Source organism: Ciconia boyciana, chromosome 14 (assembly GCF_034638445.1).
Source record: "Ciconia boyciana chromosome 14, ASM3463844v1, whole genome shotgun sequence".
NCBI lineage: Eukaryota > Metazoa > Chordata > Aves > Ciconiiformes > Ciconiidae > Ciconia > Ciconia boyciana.
In genome coordinates this window covers 17,804,305-17,826,944 of record NC_132947.1, presented here as the reverse complement: position 1 = coordinate 17,826,944, position 22,640 = coordinate 17,804,305, and the positions used below count along the sequence as shown (strand labels likewise).

General features: G+C 40.8%; 1 protein-coding gene across 5 annotated transcripts in view; it reads right to left on the bottom strand.

Moving 5' to 3' along the window:
• Nucleotides 1-22,640, bottom strand: part of CPNE1 (copine 1) — a 44,303-nt gene that overhangs the window by 9,189 nt on the left and 12,474 nt on the right. For all 5 annotated transcript variants that reach the window (XM_072879352.1, XM_072879355.1, XM_072879353.1 and 2 more), the window contains 7 exons: nucleotides 7,475-7,603; nucleotides 6,730-6,909; nucleotides 5,889-5,963; nucleotides 5,587-5,658; nucleotides 4,830-4,913; nucleotides 4,271-4,360; nucleotides 235-333 (listed from right to left, as the gene is read on the bottom strand). In XM_072879352.1, the coding sequence (XP_072735453.1) occupies nucleotides 235-333; nucleotides 4,271-4,360; nucleotides 4,830-4,913; nucleotides 5,587-5,658; nucleotides 5,889-5,963; nucleotides 6,730-6,909; nucleotides 7,475-7,603 (729 nt within the window). The remainder of the gene's footprint in view (nucleotides 1-234; nucleotides 334-4,270; nucleotides 4,361-4,829; nucleotides 4,914-5,586; nucleotides 5,659-5,888; nucleotides 5,964-6,729; nucleotides 6,910-7,474; nucleotides 7,604-22,640) is intronic.

Sequence of the window (22,640 nt, the reverse complement as noted above, 5' to 3'; positions counted from 1 at the left end):
CCCAGATGTTGGCTTAGGAATAGGAATGGTAACAGTACCCAAGGAAAACACAGCAATATAATTCCCACACCAGGTTTTATTCTTCCCACATGCTGGCTTAGTAATACAAAGATACAGACAGAAAAATTCTCTTTTGGAGGCAACAACTAAAAATATATCTCTGAGGTCAATATTAAAAAGGGTTTGTGAAAGACTGAATTATGGACTAAGTTAGTGGGGATTGAGAAAGCTCACCGGAGAGCCGTCACCTGCTTTCTGCAGTTGAGTCAGGTTAGTTTCAAAAGTGCCTATCAAGTCATGCGACCCATCGCTGTCATGATCTGCACACTGTACCTGAAAGGGAAGAGAGCGCAAGCAATGGGCAAGCGTACTGCATTAGGGAGAAGAGCAGCTGCTCACCACATGAACTCCTGTTTCCAACAGCTTTGCAGCGATGCTAGTGAACTCCCCTATCACATCTGAACTGGTGGTGTCATTCATATCACTAACTGAAACCTGATAGTAAGAGAGACACCCAGAGTGAACCTCAGAAAAAGGAAGATGTTCAATTGCTCACCCATTTAACTACACACAGTGAAAGTTTTAATTAAAAGCTTTCTCCAGTTTAAACACAAGAGATTAAAAAAAAAAAACACACCACAAAAAAACCCACAAAACCCCCTAACATTTCACAGCCCAGATGTATAAATGCAAGATCATTCAGGACAAGATATGCAACTGGGGTAATGGGAAGAAGCAATTAAAAGTTTGTTATCTAAGCACTTTCTGAATATACTCTTTTCTTCTGCCCAGCAATAGCATCAATTTACAAAGAAATTGCAATTTCCACAGAACACTAAGTCTGCCTTTTTCTGCATCTTATACCAATCAAATTATAATTACTTACTAATTAATTATTAATTATTAAATTAATAACCAGTCATGTTTAAATCAGTATGAAAGCTTCAGAACTAAATAATGCAAAAAGAGCAATGCATTTAAAAATAATAATATGCTAATAACTGTGGCTTAGAGCAAACACAGTAAGATGTATATTGTTAAGAGCTCCCCACAAAATCAACTGAGGAGCATTTATAACATGCACAATACACATGACTGCAGAACACAAGTAATTCCAGAAGCAGTCAATCAAGAAACAGTTCGTGAACAGCTGCTTCCTCCCCCGTTGAAGTTCACATGCTACACAGGATTCAAAAGCTCTCTCTTTCCGAGATCTGCCTCTAGTAATCAAGAAACTGATGTTACTCCAGGATAAACCACAGTGACAGCTTTCTCCTCAGGACGAAGAACAAGAGGAACCCATGGGTAACACCTCGATCAGGATGTCAAATTCAGTGGCTGAATTTCAAATTTCAAATTCAGATATCTGAATTTGAGACAGGGTTCTTTTAGAACTACTTTGATCTGCTAGGGATCTGCCACTGGTATGAGTGGGAAACCTGTACAAAAAGCCCGGTAAATTATGGCCTGATCTAGGCACCTAAATGGGAAGCACCATGTCATTCTTCAGTCTCCTAATGGATAAACAAGATCACCTTAGAGATTGTGCCCCTTCTTCTCCCCCTTTATCCTTCCCAACCCACCACTTCTCCACTCCTCTCTTCTGCACGCTCCACCATGAAGCAACTCCCACCCTCCTGCCCAAACTCCACTCCACCTCTCTCAACAATTCTGATGTTTAAACATCACCCAAAAGCAACTGGATTATGCCAGGGAGGCCAATGAAGGAGGCTCTCATGCAGAAGCCAGGGTGCGGACTCCCAGTGCAGGGTCTCCTTCGCACCAATGCACTTGGAGAGCTGCAGAGAATTCAGCAGCTGCCGCCTCCACGCACCTCCTCTCCCCTCCTGCTTGCTCCCGCTCCCCCTCTCAGCCATGCCAATAAAATTGTATTTAGGCTTAAAACAAACCTCTTTTTGCAAGGGTTTTCTAAAACTGGCCAAGATTCACTGTATGCAGTCCAAAGCATGGTGCTGCTGCAAACAAAATCCTGCTAGCGATACTGCAGGACACTGTATACAGTTATTTACTGACAAATTGTTTCTTCACAAATGAACTATCCCATATTCATTATGGGCCTTGGAATACAGTCAGCAGGTAAAATGCCCCTTTCATCTACAGGAGGAACTTTCAAAATTCACAGAAAATGGATTTGCCTTTATGTATATGCCATCAAACATGTGCACTGGCAGTTTTAGTCCCAATACTAACACCCACAAATTTCACATTTGCTACTTCTATTTAAATAACTATGGGGAAGAGACGCTACTTTCATTTGCCCCTATTTTTAACAAAACTGTCAAGAAGATTAGGCTGTGTCACAAATCTGAGCTGTTCTTAACACAGAACAAGGAGAACATCAGTCTGCATCACAATGAAGAAAGAATTACCAAAATATTAAGTAGTGTCATTAATTTGATCAAAAAATTTATGTTCACACACATATTCGGTACATAATCCTCATACATAGCTGGCAAAGCTGATGTTTAGGGGACACATCAAAATGGCTGTTTCCACTGTGCTGAAGTACAAGGAGTTCTCCCTTCATTGACTGCTGTTATTTCACGCATAATTGTTCCTACATAAATTTTTGGAAGCCTCAAACAAGAGGTTCAGAGCAGCAAATACCAGATGAAAAATGAAACGCCAGTGCAATATTATATTCTTTAGTGCTGCCAGTGAAACTCCTGCCTGTCAGCCTGGATTCCCCTTTCTGACTGACTTCCCTAACCTGTTAAGTACAAGAACAGTATAATCCTTTTTCACAGCTGCATTGTAAAACTTAATAGATTGTTTGCAGATCCATTGAGAATTTTGGCTGAAAAACGAACTAGTAGCAAAAATCTATCCTTTTTAAACACCACATCATTCCAAAGTGAATTCCAAAGCACAGACAGCTTCTGGAAAACAAACAACCCCCCCCCAGACAAAACAAAAAAACAAAAGAAACCAAACAAACAGAAAACAAACACCACCTCCACCCCCCCACACCCTCCCCACCCCAAAAAAAACCCCAAACCAACCACACAAATCTTTTTGGACTATAGCAAATACAGTCTCATGTAATAGAATGCGTAAAGCACGCCATCTCATGCCAGTTTTGACAAATGATAATATGCATCTCCTTGCCATCTCCTTTCCACATTTGCTGCTCACTTTTGGACCAAGAGGACTTCTTTCTGACCTAAGACTGTTGATTCCCCAACAATAAAAGCTCATGAACACCACTCAGAACATTGCCACATATCAACAAGCCCAGCACACCTGAACATCTATTTCCAGGTTAAGAATCTCAGGAATTCTTTGGACTGCCATGCTGCACAGATAAAAACATCAGCATGCATGCTTTTTGCTAAACCTTTCAGATCAAACTTCCAGCATGAGATTTCTTCACAGACAGGATGAGGGCAGAAAATTCTGCAAATGGAAAGGGTTTAGGAGTTGGATAAGCAGAGAGAGACTATACTCACATAGAACTATCTATGGATTTAAATGCCTTTACATTATCAATGCATTGCTTAGAACAGAAATTAACAAATTAATTTGCTATCAGATTTCCTTTTGTAGAAACTTATTAAAAGATGTAATTGTTCTGCTACCACCTCCATAAACCAAGACCAGAGAGAATGAGTCATCATATACAAGACCACAAGGAATTGCAGTTCTGACTCAAAACCAAATTTCTAGTTGGAACAGATTGAAAAAGAGTTGGGACAAGCCTGCCAGTCTCATGAATGGATGAATCTGACAGATGCATTAAGGTCCTCTCTATGTCAGTATCCTAAGGCACTAAAGCTTGTCTGACATACGTGAGCTTCTCAGTTAACTAGAAACAGTGCTAGAAAGTCACAATTAAAAAAAAAAACCAAACAAAAACAACACACAAAAACCACCAAACTCAGAAAACAACAACAAAACCACCCCAAGAACCAAACAACCAACCAACAGGACCCCCTCCCCCCCCCCGCCCCAAAACCCAACCTGAAACCCTGGCCAGAATTGTGAAAGAAATCAGTTACAATTCTTCTTATGACTAATCATTAGAAAGTATGTCACTTCTGCATTTCCTGACTTCTCAATTTGACAACTCATTATGTTTTAATACAGACTTCATACTTAATAGACATATAATAACTTATCTGCCACACTACTATTCTAGAAAGTCAATCTAAAAATTTTAAGTATGACTAGACAACCTGATAACTCATAGTTAACATCAACAGAGATTGGATTACTTTCAACAAACAAAGAGAATTTCTGAAGGCTGTACCTTGATAGGTTTATTAAAATCTCCACCACAGAATGTCTGCAAGGGAACACTGAACTTCCTCCAGCATGGATTTAAGTTGTTCTTAATCACCTTAAAAAAAATACAGCATAATGTCATGTGAGGGATGTGGTGTGCAAGTCACTAAGAAACATAACATGAGGGTTCTGCACAGCTATCTAAGAACAGCCTCAGTCAGTTCAACCCTGACATGCATGGATGGCCAAGCAAAAGCTCTGTAAGAAATAAAAGCTTGAAGTTCAGGGTAAAGTTGAATTTTAGAGCCAAGCTAACCTAACAGCTCATCACCACTGAAAGGGAGGAGAGTCCTGCCACTCTTCTCACTTCATGCATGGCTGGACTCTTCACAGAGCCAGCTTAATCCAGTCACCTGGCAGCAAATAAACAATTTTCTGCCAGGTCAGTGAGCAGAATCCCTTTTTTAGGATACAAGACAACTTTCATCACAGAACTGGTGCAAAGCATGACCAGGAGTGGGACTCCCACTTTCAGTAGAAGCTGTCTGATCAACTCAAGAAAAACATCAGCATAGAAATACTACCTCTGATCTGTACACCAGCTGCCACATTCCAGCATCACTTTGCTTGTAAAGCTCCAAAAATGGATCCGATTTACCTAAGAAATCCTGCAAACAAAAACCCAACAGAAGTAATCAGCCTCCTTTATTTTACTCGGATGAGAGAATAGCTGGCTAATCAGTACACAATACTTCAAACAAAGCACAAAGTCAAACTAGACATTTGTTTTCCCCTCTTTTATTTTACTTTTCTCTTTTAAACTGCTGCACTTTCTAAGTCATCAGAATTTATCAGCTCTGATTCCAAGACAGCCGCTTCAGTCCATTTTTGTCACTATAAATCACATCATTTTGCTGACTGAACAATGAGGTCACTAAATCCCTGGACTGGTCTTTGGCTTAAAATAACATCAAGGCAGCATACCTAAATTTCCACCTTTTCTTCCTTAATAACATTACAGAAAGCTCAGTTCATAGCTACAATATTCGTCAGACACAATTATGTAACTGAACTGTATTAATATACAGAATATTCCAAAGCCAAAATAATCCCCCAAAACCTAAACCTGGTGGTTGAGCTTCTGGTTTGACATTTTGGTTTTCAACATGAAATTTTATCTCCAGTTTACTTCGCTGTAAGTAACGAAACACAGTGAGCCTTGTTTCATACATGGATTACCTAGCTTAGTTGAATGTCTGCAAATACAGAGAGATTCCTGGCCAAAAGGCACTAACTGTAAATATGGCAGAAGCATGCAATATAATTTTTAAAAATCAATACCTTTTTTTCCAAGTTTCGGGCTTCAATTTCCAAGTACACAACCCTGGTATCTTTAATCTCCTCTGCTGAAATCTGTGCCACGAAAATTTAAAAAAAAAAAACAAAACAAACTAAACAAGAAACCCCACAGAGTTTTGCTCATACCTTGTCCATTAAAGAAACTGTAGTTACAAATATCTATCTTTCCTGTACACATGTAGCATTTGAAGATACACTGACAGAAAAACAGAGATGTTACTTTGTCCCAGACAACATATGAAAGAATGAGAAACCATTTCTTCCCACACAAAAACCTTATTTACCGTAATGGTGCCCTTTCCTGCTGGCTTTCCCTGCTCCAATTCCAGTGGTCGAGTGAACACCAAGCTGGACACAACCTAATGTTAAAGGACAAATAATATAAATATCAAGTTAGACAAAGAGCAAAGAATTACTCTACAGGAGCAAAATTTTCAAACTCTCCTGAAAGATCTAAAAGAATTTAAATGCATTTCCAACAGCAACAGCCATCAGAGTTTGTGCTCCTGAATGGCTGAACAGTCTGAAAATTATCTTCTCTCACTATCCACAAAACAGTACCCACTAACATGTCTCCAAACTTAACTTTAGCCTCCTATTTTTGCTACTCCTGAGACACAAGAGGCATTTTCATCACAAGTAGTCAAAAAGCTCTTATAAAACAGAAAAGATTAATTTATCAAGTTTTTCTTTAATAACATAAGCCCCACTTTTCTTCTCCTACCTAGCTATACAAACCCCTCCTCAGGAAATGAATACATAATCTCAAATAGCCTTATTTCCCCAAATTTACTGCCTGATGATCACTTTGTGCAAAGGAAACTCCATTAGACCTCTCCAAGCACCATGCCTTCCTTACTCCCAGACTGCCTTTAGTGCTACAAGCGCCTCCTAAGTTAAGGCAATTTATAGCAAACTATGTGTATTTCTAACCTTCACATTGTGACTGACACAATGATTTTTCTAACTATGTTCCACAGTAATGCAAACTAACCTGTTCAACAAGATGTTTTCAAATTTGAATGTGTCAAAGCCTTTGATAAAGCAGTTTTTCACCCCATTTTTCATAATAAACCCAGCGCTTGCTGCTACTTTGTAGATCACTTAACATGCCCCTATGCATACCTGTCCCAGCGTGCACTCAATCCCTCCAAGGTAGTCATCATCATTTAAATCAAAGGACTTGTTATCGATATCATACACGCCGAATTTCAGCTTCTGCACTTTCTCAAAGTAGTAGTCCACAACCAGTTTCTTGCAGAATTCGGGGTTTTGGCAGTTCTTGATCCTCTCTGTGCGATCTAGCTGGACAAACACAGAAACAAAGCTGTTGATGATGAGTAAGAACCACACTTTCTCCCACACAGCTTTTAATCTGCGCTCCTGGGCCTCTGTGCTGGTCGAACACAGGCACCAGCCGGGCTACACACCCCGGACTGTGCTTCCTGCTCAGCAACAAACCAGGCCACTGCTGCCAGGCTGACCAACGAACGGCTCACCAAGAAAGGAAATTGCATCGGATAATAAACGTTAGCGTATGGAAAAATTCTGAAAATTAGGGGGAAAAAGGCTGGTGAAACACTGTTATTCTGGACTGCATGCTCTGGGGTAAAGGAAAGAGGACAGGCCATATCGTAACAGGCAAACGAATGTCCTGATGCGACTCTAAGCAAACATATGAGCAATTAACGAAATCAATGAATGTAAAACTCCAAACAGAGTTTGAGCGTGGGCATCGGGGGCTGCTCGTTGAATGCAAACCTGAATTAAACATATCATGCACCCGCTGGGAAAACCAGCGGGACGGAAACGGGGAAAACCCAGTGTGTTTGCACCCGACGTCAAAGCGGGGGCTGACAGCCGCTCTTACCTCAGCCCACTGGCCGCCGCCCACATCCTGGAGCAAGACACAGAGGGGATCCGACCTGGAGCCCAGATCCCTGTCGAGGAGGCTCCGGCAAGACACCGACAGCTCCACCCTGGACACGCACCCGGCCATCTGCGGGCAGAGCAGAGGGTCAGACCGCCCGCCGCTCCCCCGCCGGGAAGGGGGGGGTGCGCGCCTCCCCCCGGTGCTCCCGGCGGCGCGCGCGGCCGGGAGGGGGCGGGGCCGCGCCGGCTGCCGGACGGTGCCGGGGCTCCTCGGAGCGCGCCCGCAGCGAGACGGCGGCGGGAGCGCGGCCCCTCGGCGGGAGGCCCGGCTCCCTCCCCCCCCGCGGCCGCGCAGCGCCGCCGGCCCGCGGCCCGCTCGCCAGCCCCGGCAGGCGGGAGGAGCGCGGCTACCGCGCCACCGGGCGCCGACCGCGGCCGGGCCCCGCGCTCCCGCCGCCTGTCCCTCCGCCTCTTCTAGTCACGTATTCTCATCGCGGTCTGCCCGCTGCTCCCGGCGACTCCTGCTCCCTACGGCCGGGCTGCAGGGAGGCAGGCGCCGGAGCAAAGGGCCCCTCCCTCCACCTCGGGGCACGCTTCTCCCTACCGCCCTATTGTCCCCAGGGGGAAATGAATTTTTAAAAGCTCTCTCGCATGTTGTCACTTCATCGGGGCAGCTGTTGATTAAACAATTCCTGAAGCTCAAGCTCTGCCGGCGCAGATGCTCTCACAGCCTTTCACTTCACAGGGAAAGGAAACCCTGTCTGGACAGCGCCTGCAGGCAGCGCAGCAGCGGCCACCCTAAGCTGAAGAGGCTGAAATTTGCTCAACGCAGCGGAAGAGTTGTGAAGCCCCCCAGCCTCGAGACCTCCCTTCGATCCTTACACGCTCGGCCACGGGAGCTACAGAGCCCCATTTCTTTGCGGTGCGGCCTTCAAAAAAAACCTGTAACAACCTCATAACAAGGTGATAACTAATTTTTATTACATATCAAACTGCAGACACTTCTGTTCAAGAAACAGATATAATTCTCAAAACTGAATTTAGAATATAAGCCTTCAAGCCTCAAAACATTCAAGAGATGGGACAGCTTGAGAGCTCTAGCAAGTACTTTAAACATGAGTATTTCAGAGAAGCTCCTTCAGAGTTTGGAAAATAAGGAGATAACTGTTTGCTCTTTCTAGTATCTGAGTATCCACATGGCGCTTTCATACTTGCAGGATGTATGTATTTATCTCAATGAAGACATGAGCTTTTATTAGACAACATTTAATCCCTTAGACTTCCCTGTCTGCGATCTACCCTGGACAGATGTTAATGACATCACTTAATACGCTACTGCACAGCATTCGGATGCTCCAGTGATGGCGGCAGGACAAAACCAGCGCTCAGTAAGAATTAGCAAAGCTTTAGGCAAAGAGGATCATAGTTCAGCTTTCTACTTAGGTTGTCATCATCATCTGCTTTAACGCCAGCATTTTCAGAGAGGCTAGTTTGAAGTAGTCTGGTCAACTGTTCAAACTACTAGTTAGAGCCATCCATCTTCCACTTCAGTTGCCTTCAACCCCAAATAAGACTCACAAAAGAAACCATTGCCTTAATAAATACGTTCCTCCCAAAATCGCGAGTCACAGGTACCAGGTTTCTTCTTTACCTACACATACCATTCCACCAGACCAGCTTACATCTCAGTCTCACGTCTGCACAGTCTGCACCTCTACAGACAATTGTACACATTTGTATGACACCAGTTGTCTGACAACAAGGAAGATCAGGACAGCCAGCCTTGGCTCCCGTGGCAACATTTCTCCTCTATTTTCCTCTACTGCAACAGGGATTTCTGTACCAGCAGGAGACAGAACCAGGAGCCACCTTTCCTCCCCAGTAGAGCACAAAGGATCAGGAGTAAAGTTAACCTCAAAGAAACAGCTCCCTGCAAGCTTTAGCATCCCCAAACAGTAGCAGTCCCTTTCTAGGAGGAAACCATTACTACAGGCCTCAAGCTGCACGCAGAACAAGTACATAGCTATTTATTCCATGTTACAAAGACACCGGTAAGGAAAAGTTGAAAGTTTGAGATGGGAACTGTTAAACCACACAAGGAAGCCAAGAGGTGAAGTGACGCAAGTCCTCAAACCCGGCCACCTCCCATCCACTATCTGAATCTCTTCTCCAGATCAGTAGCAATGAAATTTTGGAAATACTCCACTGTTCCAAGGATTTATCTTTCAATACACTAATACCTAGAAGGCTGTCTCATCCTACTGTTTTGGATTTAGTAATGGCATAGGATTTCCCTTGAAAAATAGCCCAGGTGTTCTGCTGAACCCCTCAGAAGTTACAAACCACAAGGGATCCTTTCCCACTACATCCTCCTGCCCCATTCGGAGATCGCAGGGCACCAGCTGATGCATGTGACAATCAGGACACAACAGTGTACAGCCAGGCCGGTTGTTCAGAGCAGCTGAGCAGGAACTGTTCTTCTAACAGGCTATACTCCCTCCTCACCAACTCAGGGGATAACAAGAAAGCAGGTTTAACAACTACAGACAGAAGCCTTATGGAAAGAAGAGGGATAGCTCCTTAACAGATTCAGATAAAAAATTCATGTTTAATCTGAAAACATCAGTTTGAACCTCAGCCAGCAATTTTTTATATATTGCTGCCTACAGACATCCTTGAAGAGCCCACACAAAGTTTTTTTTTCACTTCACAGCTTTCCAAATACACTGTATGGTGTTCTCCAGTTTCAATCCATTCCTTGAATAATAGCAGCAGAAAATCCTGATCATAGACTAGTCTGGGTATCTCAGCAGCAAAAGCAAGTAGTAGGTGGTCTGTTGAGACACAACATCCATCTCAGTCAAGCCTGAAGATCCACTTAGCCTCTAGGTAAGCACCTTCACCCAGTCATCCTGCTCACACAGTAGGGGGAGAAGTGCAAATCTCTTGAAACCTGCCTGCATCTGAAAAGCTTACAAAGATCGAAAGCTTAATATATTTTCATCTCCAAACACACACACACAAAAATACTGAATGGGAAAATAAATAAATAAATAGTGGAGTTCCTCAGCAATTAGGAAAACTAGCCCCAAGTTCAGTTACCACCTGTTTTTAAACAGAATTTAATGATGATAAGCATAAAGCACAAATTCCAGAATTTACTTTCATTCTTCATAGTAAACTGTATTTTTTGATAGTAATTGCATCTCTTTTCCTATAAAACACTGAATTGTTTATGTGAAATGTTGACTTTCATCTCCACCTCTCTCCATAAAGGCTCTGTTCAATTCCTCAGACAGCAGTGGCCATCCTGAAAGCTTTGAAAATGCCATGAATCAGCATTTGTACTTAGAACAACCCCATGCCTAACACAACCTCCCATCCTGCTTCTCTTTAAGCAGAAGCCTGCAATGCTTTCTCTTTTCTCTCAAGCCTCTGAGTTCTGAACATCCACACAACCCTGCAACATCATCTTGATATTTCATCACTTTGAAAGCTGCCCAGCTGGCATATGCCAGCTTACTCCTAAGGAGGAAGCACTGCACCGTCAGTATGGTTTTGAACAACGTGGACTGAGCAGTAATGCTTCATCACTTACTAGTGCTGTAAAACAGACACATGATGAGAGAAAAAGGTTCTAGTGGTTACTATGCTCAAACAGTGCACAAAGGCTCTGATCCCAGCCTAAGTATACAGTTTGGTGTAATTGAACTGAAAGAACTTGGGGTTTTATTATTTTTATTAATAACCTTCCTTTTTTCCTTGGCATGCACTCAAAGAACACCAATCTCACTCAGCTTGCAGATTCGAGACATTTCAAAAACAAACTGCATTTTGTTTCACTTAGTCTTCATAGAGCATACTTATATTTATAACCATTCATACACACAAAATAAATTTAGCTTTTAGACTGGCAACAATTAATCTTTACTATGACAGATTATTTACATTCGTTGCAACACTCAAATTCTTCTATTTTCCAGCAGTTCCAGGAATTCTATAATTCATTGATTTCTTATTTCCCCCCCTCACAACCACCCTTGATAACTAGTATTGATGTCTATTACTTGAAACTTCTGGTTTACAGAAGACAATGGATATTTCCAAAGCAAAAACAGCAGCTAAAGCAAACTGCTTTCCATAAAGGTATTAAAACACATTCAATTTATAAAGAATTTATTATAGATCGATCCTTAACAGCTTTCAATGACAACAATTTAACAAACAATCTCTCCAACTTACTCACCACCGGCAGATCAGGGTACAGCATGGTCTGGAAGTCACAAAACTATTCTAGCAGCAGAAATTCAGTTTGCCAAGTAAAAATGAACTCCAAATGTGATAATAAATTCAAACTCTTTAAAATACATAGAACAGAGCCATTGGGTACATCCCAGCATAGTGTTCAGAAGAAAATGCAACATAAGCAAGCCACTGGGTAAGCGCTGTTGTTAGAAACAGCCTGTAAAATCACAGCTGATGTTATGTTATACACCCACGATCAACAATTTATATTGGCAATAGCTGCACACATCTGATCCAATGCTCTCACAACTCAGGGATCTCACTGTTGAGAGGCATCGCCTGTGAAGTTTCACCTTGAGCTGAATTCTGCACATTCCTTTCTTAAGGGAAGAGTTTCCAACACTCAGCTTCAGATCCATCACGCACCTATATTTTTGGCCTTTAGTTAGAATTGCACATGACATAACACCACATTTTGAGAAAAAATAATACATTGCCCATGTTACCCTACAAACTTTAGAGCAAAATACTATCCACAGAAGTCTGTAAGATCCTAAGCACATACTCCAGGGAAGTCTTTCACTGCTCAACCAGACATCATTCGCAGATATTCAAGTAAAACACCGAATGGCTCCAGACTAAGTAAGCTCAGACAACCAAACTGAGGTCCGGTTTAAAAAGTCAAAATTATTTTTACTGGGCATACCACCTCTTCCCTGTAAAGATGATCATGAACTCCAATAGTTGTGTAATACACATGGAAAGATAAATCCCGTATTTCCAAAGCTGTTCTACACTGAACTGAAGCACACCAGTAAAGAAGTTGGTCCTAAATAATCAAACCGAGACCAAAAAGATGCTACATTCTAGGAAAATCACATAGGAGATCCATGTCACACACTCAGAAGAATAAGGAATTACCTGCTACTTTCTCAAGTTTTATATAAGCATTTCAGAACTTCCAACCCTTTTCACATCATTGTACAGAAAAATCAACTTCCTTTCATACAGAACATTCTCCAATGTAAACAAAATCAACTCCATAGACAAGTCTAATACTAATTTATAATTATTCTTCTAGTGATTCAGCTTAACCAAAGCTTAAAAGCAAATCAAATATAACAGAAGAAAGCACCGTACACCTATGCTTGAAGAAAGCTCCAGAACAAGAGTGCTGAAAGATTTTAACTGTCCCAATTCAGAGCTTTGGAGGGTCTCGCGTTCCCCTAAAATGCCACATAAGGGTGTTTGAAGCATAAACAAACTCCTCTGTACTTATCCCTCCGCAGTAGGAATGCCACCATGTAATCAACTGATCAAGCATTGCACCGCATAAGGTGAGAATTACTAAATTATAACATTTGTTTTTATACGCTTCCACACGGAAAGCCAGAGGCTCCCTTTAGATAGGAGAGAAGGGGGTGAAGGGGAACACAGGGCGAGAAGGGGGTTGTGACTCAGATCACCCCAGTACGGCAGCTCACAGAACCCACAGAGTCACCTGGAGGACAAGAAAAATCCAGTAACTTCATGGCATCAAACACCACAGCAGTATTTTTAGTAGTGCCAGGAGTGATGTCTTCTGGAGAGAAAATGTTAGCATTATCACAGAATCCAGTCTTGTGGGTCAGCTTCGTTTCACTGCTCCATGTAAGATGGAATATAAGCAAGGATTCAGCACAAGAAAACCTGCAGTTTGTTCCTAGTTAATCACACTAATAAATTCTCATCAACTACATCATTGTCTACAGGATACCCAACACGCTCTATTTCAGTGTACACTAAACATTACACATAAATTTAAGAAATTGGTTAACTCAAGATTGAGGCTTTAATACATGTGCTTAAGAACAGCTGATTTCCAATGAGCTTATTCTGTACTGGGCTGACCATAGCTTCTGCCTTATATTCTGCCTACAAACACAACAGAAATGCCAGCAATCCTGCCAGCAGTACGTACCAACTGCAGCTATCACCATCTTGGCCTCATGCTACCCAACAACTCAAGAAATACACCCAATACATGTAACAGACCATCCCAGTTAATACATCTTGCACTTCCCAACAACCTAACTCCCCTCCTTGTTCATTGCTTAGTTTAATCCCACATCTTGCAGTTACCATCCTACTTTCTTCAAAACAGCTTCTCTCTTCTCCTGCTGTGATCCCTGAATGTGCAGAGCACCAAAAGCAATGCTTTCTCAGATTACTAGTTCAATTTTCAGGGGGAAGCCTGTTACGTTTTGGGTTTTGATATTAGCTCCCATTTATAGAATCACAGGATCATTTAGGTTGGAAAGGACATTTAAGATCATCGAGTCCAACCGTTAACCTAACACTGCCAAGTCCACCACTAAACCGTGTCCCTAAGCATCTATACGATAATATCTGTATAATATGTACCTATATAATAATAAAAATAACAAGTTTACAACAGTTTTAAAAAAGCTGAAAAAGCACAAAAATCACAAATGGCATTGTAATTTCCAGCTGAAAAGGCTAACAAGAACTTCAGTCATTTCACCTTCTTTACTGCAGCTTTCCCCCCTCAACAAACAAGAGCCAAGTCCCAACTCTAGGCAAACAACGTCTTCTGCTACAAGTTCACCTTTACACTGTTCAATGTTCACCTTTAACTTACGCACCACCAATATCCCCCTTAATCACAACCAACAAGCTCAAAGAAAGGCCTGTGCATGCCTTTACTATCCCTCTGTCTCCCCCCCCCCCCCGCAATCTCCTCCATTTTTCTGAGAAATAAGTAAACAAACTGATAGGTCAACATTGATTCTATTTCAAATACTAGTTTGTAATACATTAAATTACAATGGGGTTCAAATCAACACTTGAACTTAAGCAAAACCTAGGTTACTTTTTCAAGCTCTTCATGCAAAAGAAAACAAGTTTCAAAGGTCTTCATAGCATTTAGTAGCAGAATATAAAAAAACATTTCCTTGAAAAACTAGCTTAAAGCAGGTTGAGGCTTTGGAGTCAATCATTCATTTGGCTTAGGTTGGAACAGTAACCACAATCCTGGAAGTGCTCACTGACTTCTCCCACCAAGAAAGATTTTCTTCATTCCTTTCATATTCTTTTATTCAGCTGCTCCCCGCCGCTACTCGTGATTCTCGAGTATTTATTACTCAAATGTAATGAACAACTTAATTGAAAAATAGACTTAAAAGCTCAAGCACACTGACCTCTGTAACAACTCCAAACATGCCATTTTACATTGCAACTCTTTGCCTTTCTCAGGTAAGGCCTCATTCTTTCCCTTAAAACTCCAGCTATTGCCATCTCAGGCAAAAATAACTAAACATTCTGTCTCATGCCTCAAATAAATCTAGTTGGCTATGGCTCCTCCACTTCTCAGTCTGAACTCCTTAAGCTGCGATTGCAGACTACGCCATATTCCTCCTCTTTGGTTCTTCAACTACACTGCAGCTTCACCTGCAAGCACCTCAACATACCGCTTCTTTCTTACACACACCCACGATTTTTGAGGCAACATCTTGGCATTCATTCTGCCAATCCCTTTAGCAACCTCTACCTTTCCCAAAGGCTGGAAATCTAAACCATCCTGTACTCACTCTAGAGCCCACATGATTTTACCCATTCCCCCAAACGTAGCCATGATATTATGCAGGTGACTTCAAGGCAGAAACTCATTAAGGTCTATCTGTTTAGACTAGTACATAGAGTATGAACAGCATGAGTTCAAAATAAGATTTCAAAAAATAAATATGCCAGCAATACATTTTACCAGTCTTTTCTGTTTTAGCAAACAAATTCACATTACTGAAGAATTTTGGTGACCACATAGTACCAATAGCCACTTAGTTAAAAGTTTGCCATATTTCTTGTTTGTAATGCACTGATGAATGATCACCAAAAAAAAGGTTAAGACACTCCAGACAAATTCTTTAGACTATTCTCAGTTGCCCTGGAGTTATTACTGCACAGTGATAACTCTTGCCTAAAAAAATGAGTAAGGACATAAAGCAGAAGCAACCTTTCAAGTTGTCACACATTACAGAATCACACTATCTCTCACATTATATAATTCAGGCTTTCTTCTTTATGGACTTTAATCTTGAATCTACCTCCTCATGAAATATGATCTGGAAAAAATCCTGTAATATTGCTTCTGCAGTGCTCGTAAGAAATTGATTTCTTCAATTTATTCATTGCATGTTCAGCCTTTCTTATGCCAACACTGTCTTTCAGTAGTTCTTTCTCCTTTTGAGTATATGCTTCTTTTTAAGGAAGAGATTCACACCCCCATAATACTTTTCTGCCACTTTATTATTACCATCTGTAGTATGAACATTTTCACTTTTCCGTCCTAATCTGTTGCAGAATAATAATGCTTCAAAACAGAAAAACCTACAGAAAAGCCACCACCACAAAAACCTGACATCAAGTAGAACAAAGGAAAGGATTTGGCACGGGATTTTAAAAGTTGTTTTTTCTCTCCCCCATCCAGACTAACAACAGAAGTATTTAAAGGCCACAAAACACCACACTGTCCTCGTATCCCTTTTCTGTTCTCCTCCAGATCCAACTTCTCCTGTCAGCATACCTTCTCAAAAGCACAAATCCATCACGACGATGGATTCAAGCTATTCCGCTTGTCTCGGTGCCAAGCAGGCCAAAATGACAATACTATCTCCCTGCATTAAGGGGGAAGAGATTCCACAACTGCAAACAGATAGGTATTTCCTCAAGTGCTTCTTCCATGTCTGCTATCCATAGTATATATACTGCAATATTTTTCAACCTATACCCTAAAAAAGTCTGTTGTCAAGTTTGAATTTACTACAAAGGTGTTACACACCCTTTAGAAAACATGCCTTTGCAAATTAAGAACCTGAAAACTCCTATAACCCAATACTGGTAAGCCTTAGATTCTCCCACAGGTGAGCATCTTTATTTTCTCAAAGTCAAATGAATAATTCCAACAATTTTTTAATAAATATGGCCAAACTAAGGTAGAAAGAAGTGCTCTGAGCAAAAACCTCTCTGATGACAAACCTAGAGTAAATTTAACAGCTGTAAAAGCATGAAATGAATTACATTTACTCTAAGTAGACAGACTTGAAGTTATCACCATTAGGTGGAACCTGCAAACTCAGGGTACAAATTGCACGTTCTCAGGGCAGCAGAGCACTATCTGCATAGTAAGAGAACAGCTGAATAAGTGAGACAGGCAGCAGCCAGGACAAAACATCAGACAGGCTCGGCACGTTAGCCATTTGCTCATCGCAGATTCTTCACCAACAAGGCTTTTATGCATACCTAATGCAGCAGCAGAGGGATTTGAAGATCACAAAAATATTAAAACAGTATCTGTTTTCACGTTAAACATGTAAGCAACCTTGGCGTTATACATGTAAGCAACCTTGGAGCGTGGGCTGCTCAAAAACATTCAAAACAACAGGTTCTTACAACCTTTTCAAGACTAAACAAGACTGAGAGGAAGGTTACATACTACAACACCACACCATGGCTGGCACAGAACTTGATTACAGGGATTCTTCTCACCTTTCACAATAACATAATTAAATGATGATACTACGGTCATATTCAGTCAAGTCACTGCACTGAAAATAGCTGATATTTCATAGAGCTATACCATTATCTGGAGACTCATATTACGATTTATATTACATTGATTTATTATTGGTTTTGTTTAAACCAAAGCATTTTTGGTTTCCCAAAACACTCTTGTTTCTGCTTGAAGTTATTTTTACTGGCACAACTAAGGACAAATTTTAACATGAAGAGTAGCACAAGCCACCCAGCAGAAGGAAAACATTGTTTGCACACTCTTTCTGCTCCTGGAGTGATTAGGGTAGCCAAATACTACCTTCTCATTCAAAGAAATAGCATGACATATTGCCTGGGTTGCAAGGAAGAAATGCCATTTCGATTACTGTCTTAACAAAAATATGGCATCAGTTACCCAAAGAGAGGGATGAGTGTCCAGATGACAAAAAAGGCCTTCAAAAAATCCAGGACTTTTGCGCAGTACATCATGGCGTAACTTTTCAGATATACTTGAAAGGCTTTTTTCTTTAAGAGATGCATCCAGTTTACTCAAAATGCTTTTATATACACACAGGGGTTATCACTGACTTAAGTGACAACAACTACAGTTGTCTTTAAGAAACTTAAGACAGACTTGACCATCAAAACCAATTCTGATTTACAATCTAAGAATACATAAGACTGTGGAGGGCTCAGGTTTAACTGTTTAACAGCAAACCATTTAGATCAATTACATCTCATACATTCTACCATTAACAACTGAATTTAAACTTCATATTAGTTTAAGAATTTAACTATCTACTCACTGTTTTATTCTGCTCTTTTTCACAGAAGCTCAGTGCTGAAGTTTCTGAAGCACAAACATTCTTCATTAGATTAGGGTGTCACTTAGTTGTTTTTACTAAAGCAAAAGAGTGAAAGCTTGGCCTCAACCTTTCAACTTCAACCCTAATGCCACTTCACTGATGTTAACGCTGATGTGCCTTCAACGCGAGGATGAAAACATTCTGACACTGGCTTGCTGGTTACTCGAACACAAATTAGCTATACACCACCACCCTGCATACACACTTACCTCACCTCCTAAAAGCATTCAAGTCCATAGATGAAAAGAGCTCTACATGCTACAAAAAACACTCCATTTATTAGTATGAGACCTGTAACACAGAAGACTGGCTCTGCAGCAACGCTGGAATGCAGTGGGGGGAATCCTAGGCAAGTGAATTAGTAGTATTTAACAACTCTGCCTCCCCTCCTTAAAGAAGGGGGTTTCCCCTACATTCAGTCAATTAACTGCCAGTGCCTAATTTTACTTTAATTAGCCTCTTTGCTTTTGTTGCTGGTTGCATTAGTGTTCTTCAAGAACACAGGATTTATAAATACTGCCCTTTTATTAGAAATATTTGGCTAATAATGAAATGCTATCGGCAGGCATCATTTTCACTTTCAAGCTGAGCTTTCTGTTCAAACAGGCAAGGACTTTTCACATTCCATATCCATCCTCCCGTCAAAACAAGCAGCAATGCTTTGGTTATACTGCTGAAAACAAGTTTTGTAAAAAGCTCACATTATGGAGCACATTCTAGCAAATGCCACCACAGCAAGAAGGTCACTAAGCAAACAGGTGCTACACAGAGGCTCGAAATCTTACGAAGTGACAGCAGTCCTAAGAATTTTTATGATAAAAGTCACTCAATCAAAATTACCTAAAAGGAATTTTTGAAGTAGTTTAGGTTCCGACTATATTGCTATTTTCCTCCCAAAATCTGCGTTCATTTCTAAGTGACTAGAAAGCATTTCTAAGCTTTCTACTGTCACACAGAGCAATGCTACATCCACAGTCACATTTAATGGGAAATGGTTGAAACGAAAGTAATTGTTCAAAACTATGAAATAGCTAGCTGGAAGTTCCACCTACCTTCAGACGGTCAGAAATCGGAGCAATACCATCCTACCAATTCTTTGGTTAACAATACTGTAACTACAATATGAAGATTTCAAAAAGTCACCAGCCTTCCAGAAGTGGCAGGTCCAAAAAGCCAGACTATGCCAACCAAGAGAGTTTCAGGCAGGATCAATTCCTGTTTTCCCTATGCAAGCCTTCCAAGTTCTAAGTTTTCAGTTTTAAATTTTACAGGGAAATTGTACTCCTTCAACCATAGGCAATCCCCACTCTACCCCTTGAAGTTATCCTGGCTGTGATCTTTTATCAACTCAATGAGGAACTCCAGTCTAGTTCACTGGTAACTCATAACAAAAGACCTCCCAAAAGTTGGGGGGAAAAAACAGTGAAGCCGGTGCGAGGGTAGTAAATAGAGTTACAAAATTGATTTTGTAGAAATCGGACTCATATTAAAAGGAAATATATTCACTGTTTCTGAAAGCTTACTTTAATATATTTGGGAAGCACCTGGTAAGACCATTTGAATTTAAGGCTGTAGACATGAGAGCATACAAGAGAACAACAGCCACAAAGGAGTAAGCTTTGACTCCACAGAAGCAGTAAAGGAACTCAGGACAGAATTCATCTGGTTGCTTCTCTCCTAAGCTGCCATGCTGTGAATACAAATATAAAAACAGAAGAATGATAACAAAGGAAACTGCATAGAAGCGAGTGCCAGTGAGTGAAAGAGTCACAACTAAACCATCTGACACCTGCGTTCAGTCTGGAGCTATGGAAAAGGAACACTTTTAGGGCTGCTTTTCTTACGTATGGTATTTATAGCCATGAGTGAAAAGCATCCAAGTAGGAAGGTGGGAAGCAGTCCCTGCACCAACAACACCCAAACACTCCATGTATTAACAAAGCTCCAAGAAAAGTTACTGACAAAGTCATCTGTATAGAAAATAAGCTACAGTATACCTACCTGATCATAAGATAGGGAAAGAGGAGCGGAGTTCAGTACACAGCCACAAACTTTAAGTCGATTGCATACTACCAACCAACAGATTTTCATTCCATGGGAAAGCCAAATCTTTAAACTACAATCACGTTCTCACTGCCAAAAACAGATAGGAAGAGAAGCCCTCGAGGTTACTCTTCCTGCAGAAGCATTTAACAGTTTCACTTCCTCTTCCACCGGGAAGAAGGGTCATTCATTCTGTACCTAAACTCCAGCTCAGTTTTCCAAAACCATGAAAGAACATACAGCCACAGAACAGAAGGGAGCATCAGCAAACCTGCAAAAGGGCAAAGACGAGCAAATATATTTGGCAACACTGCTTCCAGGCCCAAGGCACTGTTTCTGAAAAACCTCTTACAGCAGCAGAATTTAGCATCTTTTTTTTTTCTTTTTAAAGACCTGCACAATATCTAAAGAAGAAAACTGACATTAAACTAATTTGTATATGTCTCTAGGCTTAAATTAAATGTTTCCTAATACACCAGTCCAGTTCCAAAACTTCTTCCCTCCAACCAATTATCTTGTCAAAGACAGAAACTAGTCTTTTGCTTGCACTAGAGTCTGTATTAAACAGGAATTGCAATCCCTTGATTCAGGGTCTAATGCATGTATCTGGATAATCATCGTAAACAACTGCTCTCAACAAGTGGTCCGTTGTCCAACCAGAGGCTTTAAGTGGTCCATAATATGTAGCTGTTTCAATTTTGCAGATCAGGCCAACACGGTTCAGAGGCACGCACTGCTGAACCACACGCTGAGGACCGACAGCATTCACTGTGGGAAGCAGCAGCTTTGGAACCACCACAGCAGAAGACTGAGGAGGAACAAAATACAGAAACTGAAATCATTATTTACAGTTAACACACCACTGGTGTGCCTAGGTAACTGTAAAAGTATTTCTTTTCTAGAGTTTGCAGTCTTTAGTGCACCAAAATAGTCTCAGCGAAACAAGCTGCTAATTTCACACAGTATAGGCAACAACTTCTTTAAGGACAGCCTGATCCATTTAGCAGAACTGACCAGCACGTACATTCTTTAGAAGGTAGACCTTCAATGTCAACTGACACACAACTATAGTCTTCATTTTTGCATCAATCTTCCTCTCCACTCACAACAAATTCAGAGCATAGACATTCAAGGAAAACATTAAATGCTATGAAAGGAACACTACTTAGAATTAAAAAAGAAGTATCCTTCAGTTTTCTTTAAACCTATAAAGTCTCAAACCTCCCATAAATCTACATTTAGAACATGGCAACAACAATTAATCGATAAAGAACTGGCTTTAATGTTGTCTGTGATATTACAGAATTGACTTGTGTTAAAAACAAAATCCGACTGCGACATTTATGTGTAACTGCTTGAAAACTTGGTAACTTTGAAGTCACACTTTCATCTAACCATTGCAGTTCTTCCATGTAGGTCACAAATTTATCATTGAATAATTTATTATATTCATACTTTCTCTTGTGAATGGGATGACAAAAATATGCACGTTTAACAGAAATCACATCATGAATGTAACACTTCACCACTTTTTTTTTTTTTTCTTTTTCAGGCAGTGCTTAGACACTAACACTTAAGGAACTGCTAAAAACACCAACTTAGCCAATTATACAAACACAAGTACCTTCTTTCCATAACTTGAAGAAACTGGGACATCAGTGTCACCAACTGTATTGTTCCAACGAGGCTAAGCAGGATGTCAGTGCCTGACACTCAAAGCATCAAGGCCAAAACAACTGCAAATTTGAGCAGGATCCATTGGCTGATTCTTTCTGTTGCTACCTCGTTAGCAGCCAGCCTTCAAGCGTATATGCAAGGGCAGTTACATACCTTCCACACTGGAAACGGGACCTCAGAGGTCCTACCCCTTATTTTTAAGGCTGTTCACGAATATAAACACATGCAAAGTGAGCAATTTTATCAAATCTAGCCATGTAGTCTGTTAATATAAGGGTATCCCTCATAATTTAGCACAACATGCAGTTTAAGGCTGCTTCTAACAGGAAAGCAAGTTGTTATAGAAAACTTCTTATATCCGCAAGTGACACTGGATAACAAACTTTTCTCTATATAAGCTTTAAAGGACCAACCATAACTATTTGGGACAGCAGCTGTATTGTTTACAGTACATACAGAAATTCTAAATGCTACCACTTCCTATTTTTTCCAAGAGCCTACTCTCGAGGAAGAAGGGATATTTACTAACTAACTGACTACTAATTTATGCTAAAAGATATGAAGCATCAACTGCTTGGCAAGATGAAGAGCCCCTTCCCCACCCCAAATCCTCCACTTAAGCATTCCATCCACATCGATGTTCCCAACACCAATGGCTTTTTGCATTGGTTTGCACTTTTTTTTTAGATACATATTTAAACATCTTTAGACTATACAGAAAAGCAAGAATCAGAAAATGAAAGATTTCCAAAACAAACCTGCACTTTTAGAAAGTCCAAAGGA